General features: G+C 64.3%; 2 protein-coding genes across 2 annotated transcripts; both read right to left on the bottom strand.

The window, feature by feature from the left end:
• Positions 1-715: 715 nt before the first annotated feature.
• Positions 716-12,659, bottom strand: KIF18B (kinesin family member 18B). Its single transcript, XM_082332039.1, has 16 exons — positions 12,653-12,659; positions 11,349-11,750; positions 9,177-9,334; positions 8,595-8,699; positions 8,210-8,320; positions 6,641-6,838; positions 6,244-6,420; positions 5,781-5,855; positions 5,549-5,661; positions 5,108-5,228; positions 4,726-4,841; positions 3,764-3,978; positions 2,446-2,989; positions 1,539-1,634; positions 1,252-1,340; positions 716-892 (listed from the first exon to the last, which is right to left on the bottom strand). Exons 2-16 carry the CDS (start codon positions 11,662-11,664, stop codon positions 777-779), a joined length of 2,550 nt encoding a protein of 849 aa, XP_082188165.1. The 5' UTR covers positions 11,665-11,750; positions 12,653-12,659; the 3' UTR covers positions 716-776.
• A 1,625-nt stretch (positions 12,660-14,284) lies between these two features.
• C1QL1 (complement C1q like 1) lies at positions 14,285-20,280 on the bottom strand (the record flags this gene model as incomplete). Its single annotated transcript, XM_082332048.1, has 2 exons — positions 19,696-20,280; positions 14,285-14,464 (listed from the first exon to the last, which is right to left on the bottom strand). Exons 1-2 carry the CDS (start codon positions 20,263-20,265, stop codon positions 14,285-14,287), a joined length of 750 nt encoding a protein of 249 aa, XP_082188174.1. The 5' UTR covers positions 20,266-20,280.
• Between the last annotated feature and the right edge of the window lie 3,059 nt (positions 20,281-23,339).

The following is a 23,339-nucleotide window of genomic DNA, read 5'->3' on the forward strand; positions in this document are numbered from 1 at the left end:
CGGTGCCCAGATGTGCCCTGCCATGGCAGGAAGGGGGTCGCATGGGGGCTAGGGGACAGTCACGGTCCCCAGGTAGGGATGCTACCCAGGACCAGGGGTGGCAGGGACAGGGTTTTAGCAGCGGGGAAACAGAGGAAACGCTCTCCCCCCTCTCTAAGCAAAGCAGCAGGAGGCGGGAGGGCAGGCAGCCGCCACCGCCTCTTGCCTGTGCCCTCGGACACGGAGCAAGTGGCCCAGAGCCCCCCAGGCCCAGCAAAGGGGGCAGGAGGCACCCGGGCGTCCCCACGATGCCAGGAGATGTGGGGGGAAGAGGGGAAGCCAGGATAGAGCCCAGCCCCAGGAGCAAGGGCCTCTTCCAGGCCCGCTCAGCCAGGAGGCGCTACCCAACCCCGGCTCCCTGCGCAAGGGGGAGGCGAGAAGAAACAACCGCACGTCTCCCCTCACCCCTCTAGTTGAAAACGAAAGGGTTTATTAAAATAAAAGTGTGTGTTATTTCTTAGCATCACCCATCTGTTAGCACTCGACACCCCGGCGCGGATTAGAGAGGGGCTGAGAGGGAACAGCAATAATCCATCTGCTGCAGAAACACACAGGGCTGCGCCGAGGTGGGGTACGCGCAATGGGGGACACGGGAGGGGGCCGAAACTTGAGGGGTAGAAGGGCTTGAGGGGATCCTCCTGGGGCTGCAGGAAGGGTGGGACGGGGCTCCCAAAAAGAGAGAGAGAAGTTTGGCACCTGGGTTTGGACATGGGGAGGGATCCTGGGCGGTGCAGCCATCAGCACAGGAGCTTCATGGGCTGGGGGGTGGGAGCAGGGGGGACACTGCTGAGTGCCGCCAGCTCTTTGGTGGTCCTCTTCCTGCCCTTCCAGGCCAGAGCGCCCGAGGGATGTTCTGAGGGGAGGGAGAGAAGTGGATGAGGCAGCTCCTGGGTAAAAGCAGCAAAGCCAGGTCCCCTCCTGACGGAGACCCAGGCGCTGCCAGCTCCCTCCTCCCTTCTACCCCTGGCCCAGCACCCACCGCCCTCCCCCGAGGCTGTGGCTGCAGCCAGGAAGCAGCAAACCCCAAACAGCATCTTCCACCAGCACCAAACATCCAGATTCCAGGTATTTTCCCCCCAAAACTGGAATGGGGCTGGCACAGCACCAGTTTGCTGCCTGCCCCGAGGCAGGGATCAACTCCCACAGCCCATCGTGCTGTGGGGAGAGGGGTTCCAGTGAGCCCGGCTGGGTGTGGAGGGGCGCAGGACTCACCTGGGAGGCGGGAGGGCTGCGCCGATCTCTGGCTGCTGCTCGGGAGTTGAGCGACGCGGCTCTGGAGCGCACCCAGGGAGGAAGTGGTGCTGTGAGAGAGAAAGGGGCCATTTTAAACCCCCGAGGCTCAGGGCGGAGGCCCCCCATCATCCCCAGATGTCACAGGTGAGGTCTGATGCAGGCAGGGATGGGGGGTCGAGCCCCAGAGGGGAGCGCAGGCCGGAGCTGCCAGCCCTTGCTGCCTGCACGGAGCGCTCTGGGGCACGGGGTGCCAGCAGCTGTCTCACCTCTCCGCTTGCTTCCGCTTCTGCGCGGATCCTTTGGAGACAGAGGAGGGCTTGGGGATGGAGGAACCCCTCATGGCGAACACTGAGACGCAGGCTCTGCAGACAAGGAAAAGGGGGTTAGTGCCAGGGCCGGATCCTGACCGCCCGCCCTCGCGAGGCTGGGAGGCAACCGGGCCAACGCCATCCACCTGCAGGGAACAGAAGTCACAGGAAACCTGCCCGGTTTTGTAGGGGAAAATGATTCAAACAGGGATAAATCCTCAGGAGAGCCGCGCAGGAGGTGGCAGCCGCGCGGGTACTGCTGCTCCCTGAGGTGGCTGGGCCATTCCCCTGTGCCTCAGTTTCCCCAGTTACCCACCAGAGGAACTTTTCTTCCCTAGAGCTACAGGAGGAGATAGGGAGACCTAAGGGTGTCCTGCATTCCCAAGGGCATGCCGATCTCTGGTTTTGGATAGTCACACAAATTCACGCAGCTCTGTACAAGCCAGAGCCTCTTTCAAGCACCAGCAATATAAAAAACAAAAAACCACACACAAACAAAACTGAAATGAAAAACCCCAGACTGCATGGTCCCAACCCTCGCTCCAGCCTCCCCGGGAGGAGAGGCGATGCCCCACCTGCTGCCCACCCAGTACTTGGGGCTCCAGAAGCCATCTGGAGGATGCTCCTCCATGTCCAAAGGGAAACGGAGAAGGAGAAATAGATTTTCTTGGAATGCTTTTTGTATCTTTGCAAGCGATTCACACAGGAGCTCGGCCCGCTGGCTGCCTGTCCGCAGGCCGTGTCTTCTGCCCACCCTCCCCTCTCAGCAGAGCTGCAGTGATCCACAAAGGATTCACCCAGACAGCAAGACCATGGAGGGGGAGATCCCCAAAACCACGGGTGAGCCATCCAGGGCAGCACTTACTTGGGCGCAAAGGGGCCATCCTGCTTGTTTAGGAGGCTCTGGACGTTCTCCCAGACAGGGAATTGAGGCAGGCTGAAGGCAGCTGGGTTGGCCACACCGGGTGAACCGTTGTCCTCGCGGACCTCAAAAGTCACGTTCAGGTCGTGGACAGGCAGGGCGGACAGGCTGCAGCGGTTTTGGGCAGCCGACATCGCCAGGGGCACGCGGCTTTTGGTGACCGTCAGCGGGCAGATTTTGGGGGTGCAACACGATGGCACCGGGGAGACAGGGAGTGCCTGGGCTGCTGCTTTGAGACAGGGGGAGCCTGGGCTCTGCGTCACCCTGGGAGTCTCTGCTGCTTTCCCACCTCTCCGCTGGCGTTTTGTCCGCGCTTTGAGGCTGCGGGAAGTTCCCAGTTGGGAAGTGTTGTTCATCTCAGACCTCCTCCTCTTCTTAATCGGGCTGGGAGCCACTGGTGTGAGAATGGAGAGCGGAGCAAGCTGCTCCAAGCATTGCAGGGCAGCGCTCGTCACAGGGGCGCTGGGCACGGCGACAGACATCTCTGCTAAAGGAGCGGAGAAGAAACAGTCACCTCCCTGTCTGCAGTTGCCAGGCACCCCCAAACCCCGGGGCATCCCCCTCCGCCCCCCGTCACAGCTCAGCGGAGATCTGCCCAGCGAGCCCTACAGCAGCTGTTTGCCAGCGGTGGCTTCCATCAAACCGTGTTAAACCCAGAGGAAAAGAGCCAGCATAAATAATCCTGCGCCTTGCCAGCCTAAAGGCACCAGACTGCTCCCCAAGTAAGTGCCCGTGGCAATGCCCGGTCTGTCTGCAGAAAACAGGGTCTGCAGAGCCCGCAGCTTCACTATCGGGTTCATGTGTTGGCACCGAGGATGAGGAGAAAGAGCTCAGCCCCAGTCAGAGGCAGGCTGCCAGCTGGGAGGCTACACCCAGGCTGACTTGGGCAAATGTACCATGGAGGAGTAAACAAGACAAGAAAAAACAAGGATCAGAACTGCTGCTGTGGTCTCCTGGAGCAGAAATATCACTCACGTTTAAGCTGACTTGCACACACATGCGAGGCTCCCCAGGGAAAGGGGCTGCTCACGGCTCCTGCCGTGCCCCGGGCTGCCAGAGATGCTGGCGAGCCTGAATCGCTCTACAAAGCGAGGCGGAGCCGCTCTCGGCGTGCCTCGCTGGCCACCGCGTCAGGAGAAACTCATCCGTCTGCCCTGCGCCCATGGCTAGGAGCTGCCCCCACCCCCGCCCCAGCTCCTCCAGCACAGGCTGAGACAAAGGCGAGGGGACAGCGCTGACTGTCCCAAATCCAAATCCTCACCATCGCAGCCCTGCTGCATCCTCTGGGCTGGGGTGGCCTCGCTGACCTCTGTGGGTCTCTTCGGAGACGTGGCTTGCCCCGGGCTTACACCAGCCTCCTGATGGACCAGGCGCTCCAGTTCCTCAAATTCAGAGGCCATGTCAGGAGTCAGGAGGTTGGCAGCCTTCAGAAGGGCATACTGCTTTCGGGCAACACTCAGGATAGCGGCTACAAGCCTGGGACAGAGAGACAGACCCAAGAACCAGTTAGCAGGTGAGCGTGAGCCAGTGTCACCCGTACCAGAGGCTCAGCACCACCAGCATCACCTCTGAGACACCTCCTTGGGTGGGGCAGAACCCATTAGCAGAGTTTTGGGGGAAGAGAGGCAAACTTTGAAGCTGTGAGATACCCAAGCTGTAAATCTCTTACTGGAGAACCTGAGCTGCGAGTTGTGTGTTCACCTGTTGGTTACAAGGGGCCAAATGGCATCCACAGACTTTTTGTCGGGCCTCAGACGCTCATTAGCTCGGCTAGAGGCAGACAGAGATCCAGGCACACGTCAGGGCCAGCCTCCCTCAAGAGACCTTTCTAAAGAGGTTCATTCTGCCAAGATGCTTGGGGCAGACATCAGCAGACGGTGCCATGGGAGCTCTGCCAGGACAGGACCTGGAGGAGCCGAGGCAGGAGGAGAGACTTCACAGAGGCAATTTCAGGACTAACAACGCACACTTAAGGCTCACACAGTTGCTGTGCCTGGAAACCTTCATTACTGGCATTTCCAGGAGAGATTGTGCCATGGGATTAGATCCCCAGGAGCCAAATCCCTTATTTTACTGGGCAGGCAGTCATCTGCAAGCAAAGACTTGGTCCCATGTCCATCTAGACCATCCCTAGGGTGGCCACATGCAACACGGGAGGGTGGGTTGCCCACCCACAGGCAAACAGAAGGAAGTGGCACATGGGGACGGCACGAGGACACTCACCTCTCTCTCTGGCTGTCGGACAACCCCTGTAGAAGGTGGCTTGGTTTCTTCGGTTCCAGCTGGCCATCTGTCGGGTGGGTGGCTCTGGGGCTGCTGGGAGGCATTTCCTCTGGAGCCTGGAGCAATCACCCAAAAGCCCAGGATTAGCCCGTATTTGAGCTGAGTTTGGTCCCCAAACTCCCTGTTAGCTGGGAAGTTAAGGGGTTTCGCTAGCGATCCACAGCCCAGCACCCACTAAGCCAGGACCTCCCGGACCGGCTGAGCTCCTGCCCCCTCCCAGCACGCCCAGTGTACCCCACGAGGGTATGTGAGCCCCCCAGAGCCTCTTCCGGGCCCTGCTTGTCATGCCAAGCCCTCCCACGCTGCCCACCCCTTCTCTCACCTCCTTCTCCGATTCCACCGGCAGCTGAACAGGCCACCCAGCTTCCAGCTCCCGCTGCTCTCCGCCACCCTCCCTCTGATCATCCAGGGCCAAGCATGTCTTCGGGACAGCTTCCTCCAACCTACAGAAGCCCGAGATGAAGCCACTGAGCCAGAGATCCTCTGGTGAAGCCTTCATTTTGCACAAGAAGTTTTGGGATAGATAAAACAGAAGATTTGGCCTTTGCAACCCTGTTTCCCTTGGTGCTTGCGTGCTGTGGTCCGTCAGGTTCATAACTACACCCAACCGCAGTCGAGATGGTGGTGCACACCAGCAGAGAAGCTCATCTGCTTTCTGATGGACACCCAGGCTCTGACTGGCACTAAAACCCTGCAGGCTCCTTGACACGGGGGACAGCAGGAGCTCACACCAAGCTCTGTCCCTCCTCCCCACCAGCCTCACCCGGGCAGCCCCACTGGGCTCGAGCCGAAGGGAGCCAGTGGTGCCAGTGCCTGGTTCTCTGCCTCCCGGGCAGCGTCCTCGTAGGCACGAAGCTTCGCCCGCAGATCTGCCACCTGCAAGGAAGGATCATCTGTTGCTCAGATGGTTTCACGATGCCCAGGAGCTCAGAGGTCCGCGTCCCAAGCAAACCACAGCTGAAGACAGAGCCCTACCCTCCCCGTCAGCATCTCACCTCCGCTTTCAGCTGCTCACAGACCACGGCGTATTTACTAACGTGGCAGTCGAAGCTGAGCACGTTGCTCTTCAGCTGCAGAGACAAGGGCAAGGGAGAGGTTAAAGAAGCACTGGGGCAGCACGTACCCCTCTGCGGACACTGGAGCAGCACAGCTACCCAGCCTCCGCCAGCGTCCCCAGGGTGGCTGCAGTGGACATGATCTGTGCTCAGGGACCCACTGTCCGAGTCACGAGCCTTTTTGGGCTCTGAGCTGAGGAGCTTTAGCAGAAGACCAGGCACACAGCATCTGCAGCTTCATCAGCTGCTTTCTGCCCAGAGCAGCACCCCCAGAGCTGGAAAACTCAAGCTGGAGAAGGGAAGTACCCACTAATCTATCCCACGATGCAGCAGGCTCCTTCCCACCCATCCCCAGCAGCTCCCAAACACGTGGCAGATGACCACCGCAATGCCAGGTCCTCACCGACAGCTTGATCTCCTTGGCCCGGTTGGCGTACTTGAGCGTGTTGTAGGTGTCCTCGTAGGCCAGCGCGGAGGGACTCACAGCAGCGATCATGATGGTGCGGCAGTTGCCGCCAATGGAGTCCTTCAGCAAGCGCGTGAGCTTGCTGTCCCGGTATGGGATGTGGGTTTTCTTGCTCTGTACCAAGAGATCAAGGCTCTGCTCAGCTTTTGGCCCTCAGGTGCTCAGCTCCAAATCCTGTGTCGTAAGGGGACGGCTGTGCCCATCTCAGCACCTCTCAGAGCCCAGCCCAGGCTGCCACCCGCGCCGCACCAGCTAGACCATCACTTGAGGACAGCCCTCACATTCACCCACCCCAGAGAGCCAGAGCCTGGCGGGGCCACGCGAACAGCATTACCTTTGCATCAGCCAGCGCGTTGATGACGTTGATGAGGGCCAGCAGCGAGCGGTTGATGTTGGCACCCTCCCGGAGCCGCTCTCCCTTGGTGTTGGTGACTGAAGCTCGCTCCGAGCCTGCCAGGTCAATCAAGCTCATCTTGGCCACTCGCAGATCCTGAGTGAGGCCGCCAACACGGTCCTGCTGCTTCACGTAGATCTGCAGGGACAGAGGTCGGTGAGGCTGCAGCTCCACAAGGCACACGGCGTCGCTGGTTGGAGCCAGCATCACCAGTTCCAATGTTTATAAAAGGATGGCAAAGAGGATCACACAGGCCATGAGACTGAGCAGGGGGGGGAAAAAGAGGAGCCTGGCACACCAAGAAGACAAGCCAAAAACTTGGCGATGACACTAGCAGCAAATCCATGGAAGGGATCTCACAAGTGACAGAGCTACAGAAAATAATCAGCATCTCCTACGCTGGGTGAGCGAGCAGGGTGCAGCTGCTCGGGTCCCCGAAGGGCCAACACGCCAAGCCAGAGCCCCAGTGTGACCCGGGAAGTGCTCACGCACGGTGGCAGCCCCAGCCCCAACTCTGACTGTGGATTTTGCCAGGAAAATCAGATGCCAACAGGGGCTGCAAGCCCCTAGACACAGTCTTGCAGTGCCCCTAGGGAGACATCCAGACAGGGCTTTCAGTGCTGAGCCCAGTTCCCAGCTGGTGCGGGCAAGCAGGGACACAGCCACTGAGACTCACCTGGCAGCATCGCTCTGTAACTTCCCCTTCTGCATCCATAAAGATCTCCCAGGAGAAGCAAACGCCTCCCCCACCACCCTGTAACACCCTCGGCCCCCCCAGGAGCAACTCCTGCATGGACTGGAGGTGCCACGGAGATGCTGGAGGCCGGTAACCGGTCCTGCATCCTCACCAGACTGCGATTTGCCTGCCGGGAGACAGAGCCAGCAGTGGGAAGGGCAGATCTCCAGCACAGCTAATGGATTCGCGGCAGGCAGGAATCCAGCACCCACCGACAAGCCCAGCTGGGAAGCTGGCTGGGAAAGCATCCAGACACCTGGACTTCCCCCCTGGAAGCAGTAACAGGCAAGGCACCAGGTTCAGAGTGAAATTAAAGTCAGAGCCCTCCGTCTCCCCACGCAGCCGTGACGGCCCTGCTAATTTGGGGAAGGGCCTGGCTGGAATTGAAATCAACTGCAGGTTGCATAGGAGAGCACTGAGAAACCAGGGGGGAGCAAATTTACAGACCCCTGGGGAGCATAATTCCTGGCTCAGTGCTGAGGGGGGCACGATGGAGAAGACAGCCTGCCCAGGGCACCTGCGGGGAGGCACAAGCAGAAGCCAGCGATAATCGGCCCCCTTCGCTCTGGGTCAGGTTTTAGGTATGGCTCCCACAGGCTAGTGGCCTGCCCAGCCCCATAACTCTCTTTTTGGAGCCACGACCACTCTGATGTTCCCTGTGGCACACCAGGAGCAGCAGCAGGAACCCTGCAATGCTGATCCGGGCACGGGCTTGATCCCTAGCCCCCTTTTCGGCGCAAATCCCAAGCGATATTGTAACCACCAGCCCTCACCTGGAAGACGGCGTGCGAGCGGGAGGAGGTGGCGTTGGCATCAGTGGGATGCTGCGTCCGGTTTTTGTTGCCGTTGGCCAACATTTCCAGGAGCTGCTCTGCCGACACGGGCTGGGAGAGAAGGGGCAGAGGGGAGGTATCAGCGCACTCCGTACGCAGGCACTGAGACAAACCGACACCAAGCAGCCACAGCGACTCAGGCTGAGAGATCCCACGGCTCTGTGGGGCTCGTTTCAGCTCGGGGTCACGTTTGCTGCCAGCCAGGAGCCCTGCAGACAGCACCCCCGTGTCTTCACATGCACCCACGTCCCCAGGACACGCATCCGCCTTCAGAGCTGGTGTAGGCGCAGCATCACCCAGACCTTGTGCCCATTTTTATACCCACCTGGTGGAAGGAGAGACCCTGAACCACAACTCCTTTCTCGGGATCCTCCCGGATGGCCAGAGGGCCCTTGGGCTCCAGCAGGTCGTGAATCTGTTCGTTGTACACCTGGAGCAGGGAAGTCGATGTAAGGCTGAGGTTTGGTTGCCCGGTGGTGAGCAGGGAGAGGAGCTTTGTACCCCAGGGTCATGCACAACCTGGTGTCCCCCCAACACCACCTCCGGGACCTTGCTACACCCAGAGCAGCTGATGGTGCTCTAAACGCAGAGGACAGCTCGGGAGGGCTTTACTGGCAAGTCACTGCACCACCACTTCTCTAAAGCCCTTTCAGCCGGGAAGCCGTCATTGCCATGTGGACCGCAGCAAGGAAGAGCAAATTCCCCAACTCCAGATGGGAGAAGCCAGCAGCACCAGTTCACCGAACTGGGTGGGTGAGGCTGCTTACAGTCAGGCTGTAGGGGACACCAGGCACAGCTGGCAGCGCAGCAGGTACTCCGAGCGCAGCACTACAGGGTCCGGATCAACCCCAAATCTTAGCGACGGTGACCCGGAGGCAGGAGGGGACGCGGCTCGCCCTCAGCGTACCTCCTGGTAGGAGACTAGGACCTCGCAGCTCTTCTCCTCCTTTCTGGCCTCAATCCTCTTGTACAGCTCCACCATAGTGAGGTACATGATGCCGGGGCTTTTCTCCGAGCCCAGCATGGTGTAGGTTTTTCCTGCTCCCGTTGCGCCGTAGGCAAACACTGGGAGGAGAAAGGGTGGATGGCTGAAACAATCGTTAATTAATGGAAGCAGCGTAATGTTGGCTTCTTGCCGGAGAGGAGAGCTTCCCGCAGCAACCCCTGTGGCGGGGGTCACTCGCAGGCTTCGCGAAGACAAGGCAAAGCTAATTACCCTCCGTGCTGGCTGCACTATCCTTTAGTGCAATTTTTTTTTTCCTCGTTTCAGCCTCTCTAATTTAGCAGACAGAGACAGAACGAGTCCCCAGATCATCACCCGCTTGGAGACCATGCTCAAGTCACCCCTGAACCTTCCCTTTAACAAGCCAAGCAGCCTCGTTCCCCCTTACCAGAAGGTGTTTCTTCTTCCAGACCATGTAATTCATCTCATTTTCCCTCCCCATCTTTCAACACCCTCTTTGAAGCATCACCATCAGAGCAGGACACACTAATCTAGAGAGCCTCAGCTCTTCTCCCCATTAGCAGCACTCGGTGCTTCGTGACTCTCTCATTTGAGGATCCTGGAGTTATTTTATGCAGATAGAGACACGAGCCGTGCCTGCCAGGTGGGCACGGTGACAGAGGCAGCCTTTAGCGGCTTGCAGAGCATGCCGGAGAGCCAGGAATAGCATCCTCCGGTCCCACTGCCCGGCCCAGCGTATGATTAGACAGGCGAGCGGTCGTCTCCTGCTCAGTGCCTGCCTCGCAGAAGTGATGTGCTCGTTAAGCCACTCGTCTGCTGACAGCCTGCGAATGGCACAAGGGTCTGCGGCATCGGGCGAGGAGCTTTCACACCCGGTGAGGAGCTTTCCAGACCCGGCTTTATGGCACTGCCAGCCTGGGATATGCTCGCGAGGGGCACAGCAGCCCCCAAAGCACCCCAGGATGTGTGTGCTTCACCCCAGATCCCGCTCCAAAACTCAGCATCCTCCCGAAGCTCTGCCCATCACAGCAATTTGTGGTAGGAAGGGATGGCAAAACCACGGTGCTCTTTGTGCCATGGATCCACCTGATTTCTTCCCAACCTTCCTGCCCCAGGAAGGTGGAGAACAAGGGATCCTTGTCCTCAAAATGCCTGGAAAGCACCTGACGAGCCTCATTTTCTACCCCAAGGCCCACCTCCATCCTCTACATCACATCTCCGAAAGCGCCGAGCACCATTGCGGCCCCCATTATCACAGAACCACAGAACAGCCCAGGCTGGGAGGGACCTGGAGAGACCATCTGGTCCAAGCTTTCGTGGGAAAGGGAGTCTGGATGAGTATCTCGCACCCTGTTCAGTGGCGCCTTGAACACCTGCAGCCACAGGGACTCCGCTACATCCCCAGGGAGGCCGTTCCAGTGAATGTTCTCACCGTAAAAGATGTCTTTCTTATACCGAGATGAAATCTCTCCCAGAGCAACGTGTACCTGCTGCCCCTTGTCTTCTCCTTGTGACAGAAGAGCCGCCATCCTCTCTGTAGCTGCCCTTTAAGTACTGAAAAACTGACGAGGCTCCCCACATTGGGTAATGGTTTTTAACTGACAGAGGGCAGGTTTAGATTGGACATAAGGAAGAAATATTTTATGATGAGGGTGGTGAGACACTGGAACGCGCTGCCCAGAGAAGCTGTGGATACCCCATCATTGGAAGTGTTCAGAGCCAGGTTGGACGGGGCTTTGAGCAACCTGATTCAGTGAGAGATGTCCCTGCCCATGGCAGGGGGTCAGACTGGACGATCTTTCAAGGTCCCTTCCAACCCAAACCACCCTGTGATTCCATAGGAGCACTTCACGATTCGCTTCCCTTCATTCACGTACCGAGATTAGACAGCATTTCCATGTCAGGAACATCCCCATCCTGACCCCACTTGCAATAGCCCCAGCTTGGTACCACCAAAAAGTTTAAAGCTATTTGTCCTAGTGTTGCTTTTGTGCCCCCCTCCCCAGCTTCTTGGGAGCTCCCAAAATAAATCCACGGCTCCGCTGAGCCCACCCAGCCCAGGAGCGGGTGGTGCAGGAGCTCCCGCAGGGATCGAAGGTGCTCGCCAGGTCTTACCGGAGCAGTTGTAGCCATTGAGGACGCTGTCCAACACGTCACGGGTGGTGTGCTGGAACACCTCCTCTTGTGTAGCTCCCTCCCCGAAAACCCGGTCAAAGACGAACTTCAGGTCCTTGCCCTGGTGCTTGGGCCCACGGGTGGGCAGCACGCTGCCCAGGAAACCACCGGAATCCTCGGGGTCGAAGACGAGGATGTGCTGGTCGACGACGTGCAGGACGGGGTGCGCGGCCCGCTCTCGCTCGCAGGGGGTGGGGGGCCGCACGCGCACCATGACGGCCACGGTGCCCTCCTCGGGCGGGGAGCCCAGCGCCATGGGGACAGAGAGAAGCTGGGGCAGGGGCACAGTGCTGGCTGGAGAACACGGCTCTGGGCTTGAACGTCCCGGGAACCTCACGCGCTCTGGGGGGGTGGGGAATGGGTCAGCCGGGGAGCGAAGCACTGGAGGGGGAGCCCGAGGCTGGGCAAGGCCTTGTACCCCCAACCCCTCCCTGTCCTAACCCCGGCCAGTGCCCCTATAGAAGCCCTTATAAGTCCCCCGCGGCCCTACACCCCCTTCAGGCCCCCACAGCCTCCCCAACGACCCTACACCCCCTTTCAGGCCTCTAGAGCCCTCCTCACACCCTTACCCCCCCTCCTTCAGGCCCCTATAGCCCCCCCCGACAGTCATACGTCCCCTTCGGGCCCCTACAGCCCCTCTCACAGCCCTACCCCATCTTCAGGCCCCCATAGCCCCCTCACAGCCCTACAGCCCTGCCTCCCTGCCTTCAGGTCCCCACAGCCCCCTTCACAGCCCGACCCCCTCCTCCTCACGCCCCAGCCCCCCCCACTCAGGCCCCTATAGCCCCCCCTCAGCCCTACCCCCCTTCGGGCCCCTATAGCCCCTCTCACGGCCCTACACCCCCTTCGGGCCCCCACAGGCCCCTCACAGCCCTGCCTCCCCGCCTTCAGGCCCCTATAGCCCCCCTCGCAGCCCGACCCCCTCCTCCTCAGGCCACTATAGCCCCCCCCCTCACGCCTCTACCTCCCCCCTTCAGGCCGCTATCGCCCGCCTCCCCCCCCCCCCCCCGCAGCCATACCCCGCCTCAGGCCCCTATAACTCCCCTCAGGCCTCTATTCTGCCCTGCTCAGGCCCCCTCCTACCGCCCCCGGACCCCCACACCGCCTCCTCCCGAACTCCAGACCACTCCCCCAGCCCCTATAGATACTCCCCAACCCTACCTACCCCTCCGGGCCCCTATAGCCCCATCCCGGGCCCCTATATCTGCCCCTATACCTCCCCCCTCGCCCCCAACGCCACTCACCCGCCACTTCCGCCGCTCCGCTTTCAAACGTCTCGGCAAGCCACGCCCTCTTTCCTGATTGGCCGCTCGCCCCGCCTCGCCCTCCCATTGGCTCCCCCGCCGCCACGCGCCCCGCCCGCCACGCGCGGCGCCTCACGGCCGTTGTAGTCCCGCCGTTTCTGGGCCGGCCGCCATCTTTGTCCCCTGCCCCATCCCCGTCCCCGCCGTGGCCACCGGGCCGGGGCGGCCCCCGACGGCGGAAGAATCGATGGCCCAAGCGCTGTCTAGCGGAGAGAGCCCAGCCAAGGGCCCGGGGAGAGCTCAGGGGGTCGGGGTCCCCCCTGGTGCCAGCCAGAGTGGGTGGCTGCAGCTGCGCCAGGCCTTAATGGCGGCCTTTTCCTCACAGCTGACAGCCCCGGCCCTAACGATCCCCCGCTGCCTGGCTCCCGCCTCGGCCCTGTTAATTAGCACCGACAAACGAGCACCAGGGACGCGCTGGGGGACACTCACCCCCATACCCTGTCCCCAGGGCCACCCATGTGTCCCCAGTGGCGTCCTCTGACCCCACTGCAGCCGCTCAGGAGGCGGCCAGTGGCCCCAGGCGCCTGCTGTCACCTCTAATTGGGCCACGTCCTGCCAGTGCCGAGGCAGCGGTGACGGGCGGATGTGCCAGAGGCTCCCCATGGCCCTGCATGGCCTTATTGTGCGTGTGTCCCCCCCCATGCAGTGAGGACGCCATGTCCCTGAAGGGACACCCCGTCGTGGGGACACCTGGGCTCTGGGGACAGGGACACGGCGGTGGTGGCACCCCCAGTGTCCCCGCTGGAGGTGGCAGAGGGGACATCAGCGCTCGGGGACAGGTGAGCCCCTCCTGGCACCCCTGGCTGGGCCGATTTGGGAAGCCAAGCGGGGTGGGTTGGCAGGGGGGTGGCAGGAGGACCCCGTCCCCAGGGTGGGGGACACCGGCTCTGCCCCCCGTGGGGACACAAACAGCAGACGGGGAGAGGTCACAGCTCTGCTTTACCATGGAATCGCCCCGGGGTCGGGCAGCAAGGGCAGTTCCCCCCTCCCCACACAGCCCCCCAGCACGGGGCCGGCCGGGGACGAGGCGGGGGGCACCCGTATTGACATCTGCGCATCCTGTACATATATACACGCTGGCGGGGACCCCCGGCATCGCCCCGGCTGGGGGGAGGCAGCGGGGAGCGGGGCGCCGTGGGGCCAAGCAGGGCGCTTAGCCAGGGGATGGGGGTGCAGTGGGGCAGTGTGGGGGGGACCCCAGCCCCCTGTGGCCCCCCAGCCCCGAATTAGCAGCCGTGGGGTGAGCTAATGGGAAAGGGGGGGTTTGGGGCACTGTAGACGGCCTGGGGCACTGTGGGGGGATGCCGTGGGGCTGGACCACCGCAGAAGGACGTCATGGGGCTGGGTGGTAGCAAGGGGAGGCTATAGGGCAGGACAGCAGTGCCCGTGGGGCTGGATGGCAGCAGGGGGATGCCGTGGGGCCGGACCACGGCAGAGGGATGCCGTGGGGCTGGGTGGTCACTGGGGGATGCCGTGGGGCTGGACATCTGCGGGGCGATGCCGTGGGGCTGGACGGCAGCAGGGGGATGCCATGGGGCTGAAGGGCCGTGGGGTGATGCCGTGGGTCCAGGCTCAGTCCGAGTAGATGATGAAGCCAGAGAAGGTGCTGTACTTGTTGTTGTTGCCGCCGTGGGCTTTGCCCCCGTCCAGCTTGATGAAGACCTCGTCCCCCGCGTCCAGGTGCAGGATGACGCTGTTGCTGGCGTAGTCGTAGTTCTGGTCAGCATCCTGCGCGATGGCGCTGGCCCGCACCTGCGCAGGGGACACCCGCGTTACCCAGCTCAGGGGACAGCTCAGCCTTCGGATCCCATGGGATACCCAGCGTCCCAGTTTACCCACAGCCAGGGAGACGACCCACCAGCTCCGGGGTAGCGTGGGGTGCCCTGGATCCCCACCCGTGGGTGAACAGGTCCCGGATGGAGGTGGCTTCTCCGAGCATCGCCCGGAGCCTCTCCCTGAGTTGGCAAGCTCAGGCGTGGGACCACAGTTTGGATGTGGGACCACGGCTCTGGGTTCAGATGCTGGACCATGGCTCAGACATGGGACCACAGCTCCGGGTTCGGATGTGGGACCGTGGCACGGACGTGGAACCACGGCTCCAGATTCAGACACGGGCCCACAGCTCAGACACAGGACCTCATCTCCAGATTCGGATGTGGGACCACAGCTCCACCATGGGACCCCGACTCTGGGTTCGGATGCAGGACCACGGCTCAGATATGGGACCTCATCTCTGGATTCAGATGTGGGACCACAGCTCAGACACAGAACCCTGGCTCCGGATTTGGGACCACGGCTCGGACACAGGACCCTGGCTCTGGATTCGGATGCAGGACCACGGCTCAGACACAGGACCCTGGCTCTGGATTCAGGACCATGGCTTGGACACAGGACCCTGGCTCTGGATTTGGATGCAGGACCACGGCTCAGACACAGGACCCTGGCTCTAGATTCAGGACCACAGCTCAGACACTGGACCCTGGCTCTGGATTCGGATGCAGGACCACGGCTCGGACACAGGACCCTGTCTCTGGATTCAGATGCAGGACAACAGCTTGGACACACAGGACCCTGGCTCTGGATTCAGGACCGCGGCTCAGACACACGACCCTGTCTCCGGATTTGGATGCAAGACCACGGCTTGGACACGGGACCCCTTCTTCCAGCCCAGCCCCGAACCGACACGATGAACCTGCCGCATCCCCACGCATCTTCCCATGAGCTTCATGGGGACCACGAGCATGTGGCCAGGGCTGAGCTGGCTGAGCTCAAATCCCCCCAAAAACAACCCTTGCTGCTCACCCAGATCCCAACCCGCTGATAAATGTTTCCTTGGTGCCGGAGGACAAGGCCAGGAGGTGCCGGCAGAGCCGGAGATGCCGTAACCGCCTGGCAAAGAGGCTCCGTGGCTGGAGCCCGCTGCCGCTGCAGAATTATTTGGGTAATCAAATCTACACCGGCGCCTTGCAGGGAGATCGCGCGGTGCTGGGTGACAGTGACAAGCCGGCAGGTAAAATCCCAAGTGAAATGCAAAAGCGATGTAGCGGGGAGAAGATGCTCCTAATTATAACCCATGAGAATAGGCTCTTAATTGGGTGAGCACCGCCAAGCGGCTGCGGGTCCCAGAGCTGGCAGGGGAAGGAGGGGTGTCCCCACGGATTCCTGTCCTCTGCCCCTGGGGCAGGGGTCCTGGGGGTCCTCTCCTCCTCGGGAATCGCAGCGGCGTCTTCCCAACTCCACAGGCAGCCTGTGCTGGCGTGATAACCCACCAGCCAGAAGCCGTTAACTCTGGAACCTACTGATGGCCCAGCAGCTGGTCCCATACGGCTTGCTCTCACCCCCGCAGCCATATCCCTTGTGCCGTCACCAACGCTGTCACCCTGTTAAAAGTCACCCTCTGTCTACCCTGCCGCCACGAGGGTCCCCATCCCCGGGGGGGGACATGGTGAATCTCAGTCGGTCACAGCACCCCAGTCTCTGGGGGATGCTGCCTTAACTGGGGTCGTGCCAAGGAAGAGGAGGGGGGAAAAAGCAGGGGGGAAGGAGAACCAGGAGAAGCCGTTTGGCGCCGGGCTCTGCCGCCATCGTCCCCCCCGGCTGCAGCCAGAGCCACCCGGTGCCATCCGTCTTCCCTCGTTAAGGAGCCGCCTCGTCACCTCGCGCCCGCCAGCCCTTCGCGCTAACCAGGGAAGATAAATGACAGCGCCGGGGCCGGGCTGAGCCGCTCCCGGCACCGCGGCGGCAGAGGAGGTGGGGGCTGGCACCACGTCCCCCCGCGATGGCCTCGTCCCCCTTGTCCTGCTCTGTGCCTCAGTTTCCCCAGGCCACGGCCAGGCGCAGCCCCCAGAGCAGGGAACCGTGGGGGGGACACGGCCCCCGGTCCCGGCGGCTGGCTCTGCTGCAGCCGCTGTCATCGACCCCGGTGACACTGCTGGGGTGGTGCCACCAGCCGCGGGGACACTGTGGGACGGGGATGGTCCCCGACGTGGCCGTCTGCAACCAAGGGCTCTGGGCCATTGGGGGGACGGGGGGCAGCGGGGCGCTGCCACGTCTGGGCTGAGCCACTCGCGGTGACACTCAGTGCTTCGGGGACACCGTGTGCCCCACGTGCCACGGGCCACGGCGGCCCAGGACCCCCAAGCGCAGTGGCGGGTGCCCCCCAGGCTCCTCGGGCACGGCAGCGGGTGCCCCCCAGCACCCCCCAGTGCACCCCTGCAGACAGGGCCCCTTGGGGACCGTCCCCACGTCACCCACATGGCTGGGACCCCCCCGAGCCCTTCGGCGACACGAGGACCCCAAAACCGCCCGGCTCCAAACCCCGCCGTCCCTCCGTCCCTCCGTCCATCCAGCATCTTCTCCTCTAGGGGCTAATACAAATAAGACTAATTAATGCTAATTAACCCCCAGGAGCGGCTCCCGCCCAGCGCCGGGGCTCCCCTGGCTCTCATTAACTCCAGCCCCGACGCAGGGGTGATGGGCTGCGCCAGAAACCGGCAGCGCCCGAAAGAAAGTGGGGGTCAGAGGGGACCCCCCAAGTTATAATTCCCTTGGAGGATGCCGGGATCGACCCTTATCCACCGGGAAACCCCCCCGGCACTCCCGGAGCCCCCCAGCCTCGCCGGGAATGGGGTATTTTTGGCAACAAACCCCTAATTAACCCCATTTTTTAATTATTTGGGGCATTTTTAGGGTCCCTTTTTTAAACTCTCCCGCCGGTGCCAGCCCGCCAAAGCGCTCCCCCGCCTCCCGAGCCGCTTCTTTATAAATATCGGAGCGGCGATACCTCGTTAGTAATTAACAACCGGTTAATTAAGCCGCATCGCGCGCCCGACCGAGCGCGGTTCCTCTCGACGAGGGGCTCCGTAGCTTCTGGAAATTCATCCGGTAGCGCCCGGGCGCGTCGATCCCCCACCGCGCTGGGGGGGGGTCGGAGCTCGGCGGGGGGCGGGAAGGTTTGGGGGGGTCCCCAAAAATATTTTGGGGGTGGGATTTTGGGGGAGGAAAAAAGGGGTGAGGTGGATTTTGGGGGGATGCTCAGTCCGGAGTTACACGGATGCTGCTTAGGAGAAACAGCCGGCGGTGACAAGCGTCACCGGGACCCCCAAAATTTGGGGCTGGAGGCGGGGGGGAGGCAAAAAAACCCCAATAAAAGAAAATTTAAACTGTTTGGATGGAAAAAAATGCCGAGCGGCTCCTGCCCCCGCTGCGCTCCCGGCTGGGAGGTTTTCGGAGCCGAGGGGTGAAGCGCGGTGGCCGTGCCACGGCTCCCGCTTCCCCCCCCACGCCCCCGGCTTTTTTTTGGGTTGATAACTCAGTTTTGGGTTAATTCGGTGTCGCACATCCTCGGGACGGGGCTGCGCCGCGGGGCTTGATGCCGGGAGAAAATGCTGGGAAGCGGGAGCGGGGTGGGATGAATCCCGGCGAGGATGCTGGCTGCGGTGACACCCAAGGGAATTGAGCCGGGGTGACATTTCGGTGGTCGCGGCCACCTCTTGTGCCTCGAGTCGTGGCCCGGGGGGGGACCCGGCGTGGGAAAGGGGCAGCGTTTCGGGCATTGCCTGAAAACCGCGGGGATGGGGAGGCTGCGCCTTGGGATCGGGGGGATTTTCAGAGGGATGGGATCGGGGGGGGGCTGCCGGAGTGGGGGGGGCGGCAAGGATGGAGGCAGCCTCGGGGTGTCCCCCCGTGGTGTCCCCACGCAGCCCCGCCGGGGATGGGGACGTCTCTCCTGCCACAGCAGCGGCAGAGCCGGCTCCGGGCGGGGGGTGCAGCGCCCCAAAAGCGGGGCAGGCGCTGCCCCCCTCCAGGCCACCGCAGGCACTGTCCCCTGCGGAGGAGCCCTGTGTCCCCCGGGGAGCCCCAGCGGGGACGATGGCGTGGCCGGGGAGGGCAGGGCACCCCGGGGACACAGCGGGGACGCCCCGAGGCACCCCGAAGGCATGGCGGGGCATGTCTCCGGAGCCAAGGAAGGGACCCAGGGGACCCTTGGGGGACGCATCGGGGCAGGATGGGTGGCAGAGCGTGTCCGCAGTGCTGGGAGAGGGACGGGGGGCCCCGGGGAGCATCTGCGGGGCTGGAGGAGGACGGGGGGCCCTGGGGACGCACCCGGAGCCCACCGCCACCACTGGGAGAAGGACGGGGGGCCCTGGGTGCGCATCTCCGGGGCTGGGAGCAGGACAGGGCACCCCGGGGGTGCACCCGGAGCCCGTCGTCGCTGCGGGGAGAGGGATGGAGCATCCTGGGGGTGCATCTGCAGAGCTGGGAGCAGGACGGGGCGCCCCGGGGGTGCACCCGGAGCCCACCATGGCACTGGGAGCAGGACGGGGCGCCCCGGGGGTGCACCCAGAGCCCACCATGGCACTGGGAGCAGGACGGGGCGCCCCGGGGGTGCACCCGGAGCCCACCATGGCACTGGGAGCAGGACGGGGCGCCCCGGGGGTGCACCCAGAGCCCACCATGGCACTGGGAACAGGACGGGGCGCCCCGGGGTGCACCCGGAGCCCACCATGGCACTGGGAGCAGGACGGGGCACCCTGAGGGTGCATCTCCACGGCCAGGAGAAGGATGTGGCACCCTGGGGACGCACCCAGAGCTCCCCATTGCCAACGGGAGAGGGGCAGAGCGTCCTGGGGGTGCATCTCTGCGGCCGGGGGAGGGATGGGGCACCCCACCAGGGACGCACCCAGAGCCCGTCACCGCCACGGGGAGAAGGACGGGGCACCCCGGGGGGGCACCTCGGGGCCCAGGGAAGGACGGGGCACCCCGGGGGGGCACCTCCGAGGCCGGGAGAAGGATGGGGCACCCCAGGGATGCACCCAGAGCCCATCAGCACCCCCGGGAAAAAGGATGGAGCACCCTGGGGGTGCATCTCTGAGGCCAGGGCACCCCGGGGAAGCACCCAGAGCCCTTCTCGGGTGCCCGGGGGGCAGCGGCAGCCCCCGTCCCCGCGGCGGGGCCGGTGGCCCAGGCAGGCCAGCCCTTACCTGCCCGTTCTTGCAGAGGTCGGCCCACATGCTGGTGCCGTCGCCGCCGCGCATGAGGACGTGGTAGGTGAAGAAGTAGGTGCCGGGGATGGCGCAGGTGAACTTGCCGGAGGCGGCGTCGTAGCTGTTGCCCAGGTTGGTGACCACGTCGTCGAACTTGAGGACCTCGTAGCCCTCGTGGGGATTCTTGAGGCCGGCGTAGAAGGCGACGCGTGGCACTGTGCTGTAGGTAGCCGCGCTCACCGCACCTGTAGCCCCCGGGCCCGGTAAGCCCGGGGGTCCCGGTCGTCCTGCTTCACCCCGTGCCCCCGCCGGTCCCGGCGGCCCCGGTTCTCCCGGCGGTCCCGGTGGTCCCGGTTTCCCCGGTCGCCCCGGTTTGCCTTGGGGACCTTGCACCAGGGTGGAGGGCGGCGAGAGGGGGCCGCGTTCGGCCGGTTGCGGCGCGGGGGCAGCAGCGGCGGGGCCGTAGGGCTCGCAGACCATACGGCAGGTCCCCAACATCTCGTACCGGCCGTCGGTACCGGCGGAGCTCACCAGCACCGGGATGAGCACCACCAGCACCAGCACCATCACCACCCCCGCCGCTGCCGCCAGTAAAGTTTTCCGGCCCAGGCTGAGCCGCCGCCCGGCCGGGGCGCGCTGTCGCCCGGGGGTGGGAATGGTGCCGGCGGGGGGGAGCAGGGCGGCGGCGGCGGCGGCGGCGGGCGGGGGGGCCCGGGGCGGCGGCGGCGGCGGTGGCCGCTCCGCTCCGCTGCGCTCCGCTGGCTCCGGTGCGCCCCGCGCCCGCCCAGGCCACGCCCACGCGCCCAGGGCACGCCCAGCTCCACGCCCACCCCCTCCCTGGCACGCCCACCGCCACGCCCCCTCGCCACGCCCCCCCCGCTGCTGCCCCGCCCCCGCCCCGCCCATCCCTGCGGGCCGCGGCGCCGCCCGCCCCAACCGCGACCCCCGGGCCCTGCGTGGCCCCCCCCCCCCCCCCCCGGGGCCCCTTCCCGTGCCCCCGAGCTGGTGGCCACGTCCCCTGAGCGGGGGACACCCCGGGAGCCGTCGCCTCCCACGGGGGAGGGTCCCCAGGGCCTCCCCGGCGCCCTTCCCTCCTCCCTGCCTCAGTTTCCCCTCCACGCGGGTCGGGGTCTCAGGGGACCCGCGCTTGGGGACGGCCCCGGGTGACATCCCGGAGCAGCCACTGGGGTCAGCCACGGGGTCACGGGACAGGGTGCAAAGGCCGCGGTGACAACGGGGCACCCACGGGTGCCAGCGCGGGGACGGCCAGGCCTCGCCGGGGGTGGCAGCCACGCGACAGAGCCGTCGCCGGGGGCTGAGCGCCGGCGGGCTCGCGACACGGGGCCACGCGGCTGCGCCCGCTCCGTCGCCTGCCATCTCCGTCAGCCTCGGCGGGGACGCGGGATGCGATGGCAGGCGACAGCCGCCGCCAGCACCGGGGTGAGCGAAGGACGCGGGGCCGGGGGGCACACGGGCGTAGAGCAGCCCAGGGGCCGATGCCGGTGCCGCCTGCCGCGGCAGTTCGGTGGCCTCAGGTGACGCCGCCAAGGTGGCATCAACCCCGGTGGCATCCATGGGAGCTGTGGGGTCATGGGGCCCCCAAAACCCCCGTCCCCACCCAGTGCCACGCCCGTGCGGTGTCCCCAAACCCCGGGGGACACACGGGGGACAGACCGCGGCCCCCCAGCCCCAAAGAGGGGGGACGAAGGGGACACTTGGCAGCCCATCGATCGCCCCCGTGTCCCCCCCCAGCTCCCGCAGAGCCTTTAATTTAATCAGCGTGCGAAAATCAATTAGCCGCCTTTAAGGAGGCAATTATTGCTGGGCGCTGGGCGAGGCGGGGGGGCAGAGCGTTTTGGGGTGGGGGTGCTGCCAGCCCCGTCTCCGCCCCCAGGCTGTCACCGTCGTGTCACCGGCTCCTTCCCTGGTGCTTTTCTCCACCGTTGTTGTGTGTCCCCCCCCCTCGTTATCTTTCTTTTTTAACGAGCGCCTAAAAATACGCCTCGCCGAGGTCACGGGCTGCGTGAGTCACCCGTCGGCACGGTGCCGCGGTGGCCCGGGTGGGCAGGGGGCTCTGCGTGGGGACGGGGCGGCTGCGGCGGGGATGTGGAGGGGACACGGGCGCGTCCTGGTTGCGTCAGGGCACTCGTCTCACCTGGAGCAGCAGGGGACATCCCGGGGCCTGGCCCAGCGCCGCGTCCTCGTGGGGCGGCCACAGCCCCAGGTCTCCTTATTGCCACAGGCCATTGTGTCCCCACGGCACGGCCACCACCCCAGGCCACCTCACCACCATGGGCCACCATGTGTCCATGGCATGGCCACCACCCCAGGCCACCGTGTCTCCATTCCAGGTCACCTCGCTACCACACATCACTGTGTCCCCATGTCATAGCCACCACCCTGGGCCACCTCACCACCCTGGGCCACCAGGTCCCCATCCCAGGCTACCTCACCACCACAGGCCACCATGTCCCCATGGCATGGCCACCACATCCCCAGGTCACTGTGTCCCCATGGCATGGCCACCACCCCAGCCCACTGCGTCCCTAGGCTACCGTGTCCCCATGGCATGGCCACCACATCCCCAGGCCACGTCCCTACAGCCTGGTTGCAGAGCCGGGAAGGCTTCAGCACCACCCTGGGGTGGCAGCACCCTACGGATGGGGGCAACAGCCCGGGTGACCCTGCTGGAGACCCCGGGGTGCTCCCTGTCCCTGTCCCTGTCCCTGTCCCCAAGCCCTGCCCGGGGAGGGGGGGCCACGCAGCCCCCGAGCCGCCTCCATCCACCCGGGGACGCGCAACTGAGCGGCAGCGCCCGAAGTGCCACGTTTGGGAGCGCAGGAGGGGAAAAGGGACAAAGCCGGGAGGTGACAGCAGCGGCAGCGGTGGCTGCGGTGGCAGCGGTGGCTGCAGTGGTTGCGGCGGCGGCTGCGGCGGCGGCTCCGCTCGACGCCAGCCGCTGCCGTTCCTCTGCAAAGGTTAAGCAAACAGCAGCTCCCGCAGAATCGATGCGCGGCCGAGCCCACGGCTGTTTGCTTTGGCAGCATGACGTGGGGAGGCGGGTGGGCGACGCCGAGGGGACGCCGGTGGCCGGGGGGGGGGGGCCTGATCGATGCTTGGGGGGCGCGGGTTGGGCTGGGGGGGGGTGGCCGTACCCCCCTCGCCCGCTGGGGAGCTCATTACAGAGGATTGGGGGAAGAGCAAGGGCAGCCGGGTCGGGACGGGGGCGTTGGTGGCAGTCGGCGCTGCGCCGTGCCTCAGTTTCCCCTCCCGGTGCTGTGGCCGGGCGGGAGCCGCTGCTGCAGCTGCGCTGCAGATGCTGCCCGTAGGGACCGTGCGTGGCCAGGGGGGACACGGACCCTGCGCCCGCGTGGCACCGTGGCACCCGCCGCCGTGGGTTAGCGCGGGTGGGCGGCGCTGGCGGCTCAGCAGTAATTAGGACTCGGAGCCAGGAATAACTCACGACCCCGGCGTTGGCCCACGCTGACGAGGTTGGGGAGGGAGCTGGCGCGCGCAAGCTGTCCCTGAGGGGTTTGGGTGCTGTCTCCCAAATCACGCTGCGTCCCCAGGAGGGGGACACTCAGCTGTGGGCGCTGAGGGCAGGGCTGGGCCTTGGCCCCCGGCCGGGGTGCGCAGGGCAC

Source organism: Platalea leucorodia (genome assembly GCF_965183815.1).
Source record: "Platalea leucorodia genome assembly, chromosome: 22".
NCBI classification, from domain to species: domain Eukaryota; kingdom Metazoa; phylum Chordata; class Aves; order Pelecaniformes; family Threskiornithidae; genus Platalea; species Platalea leucorodia.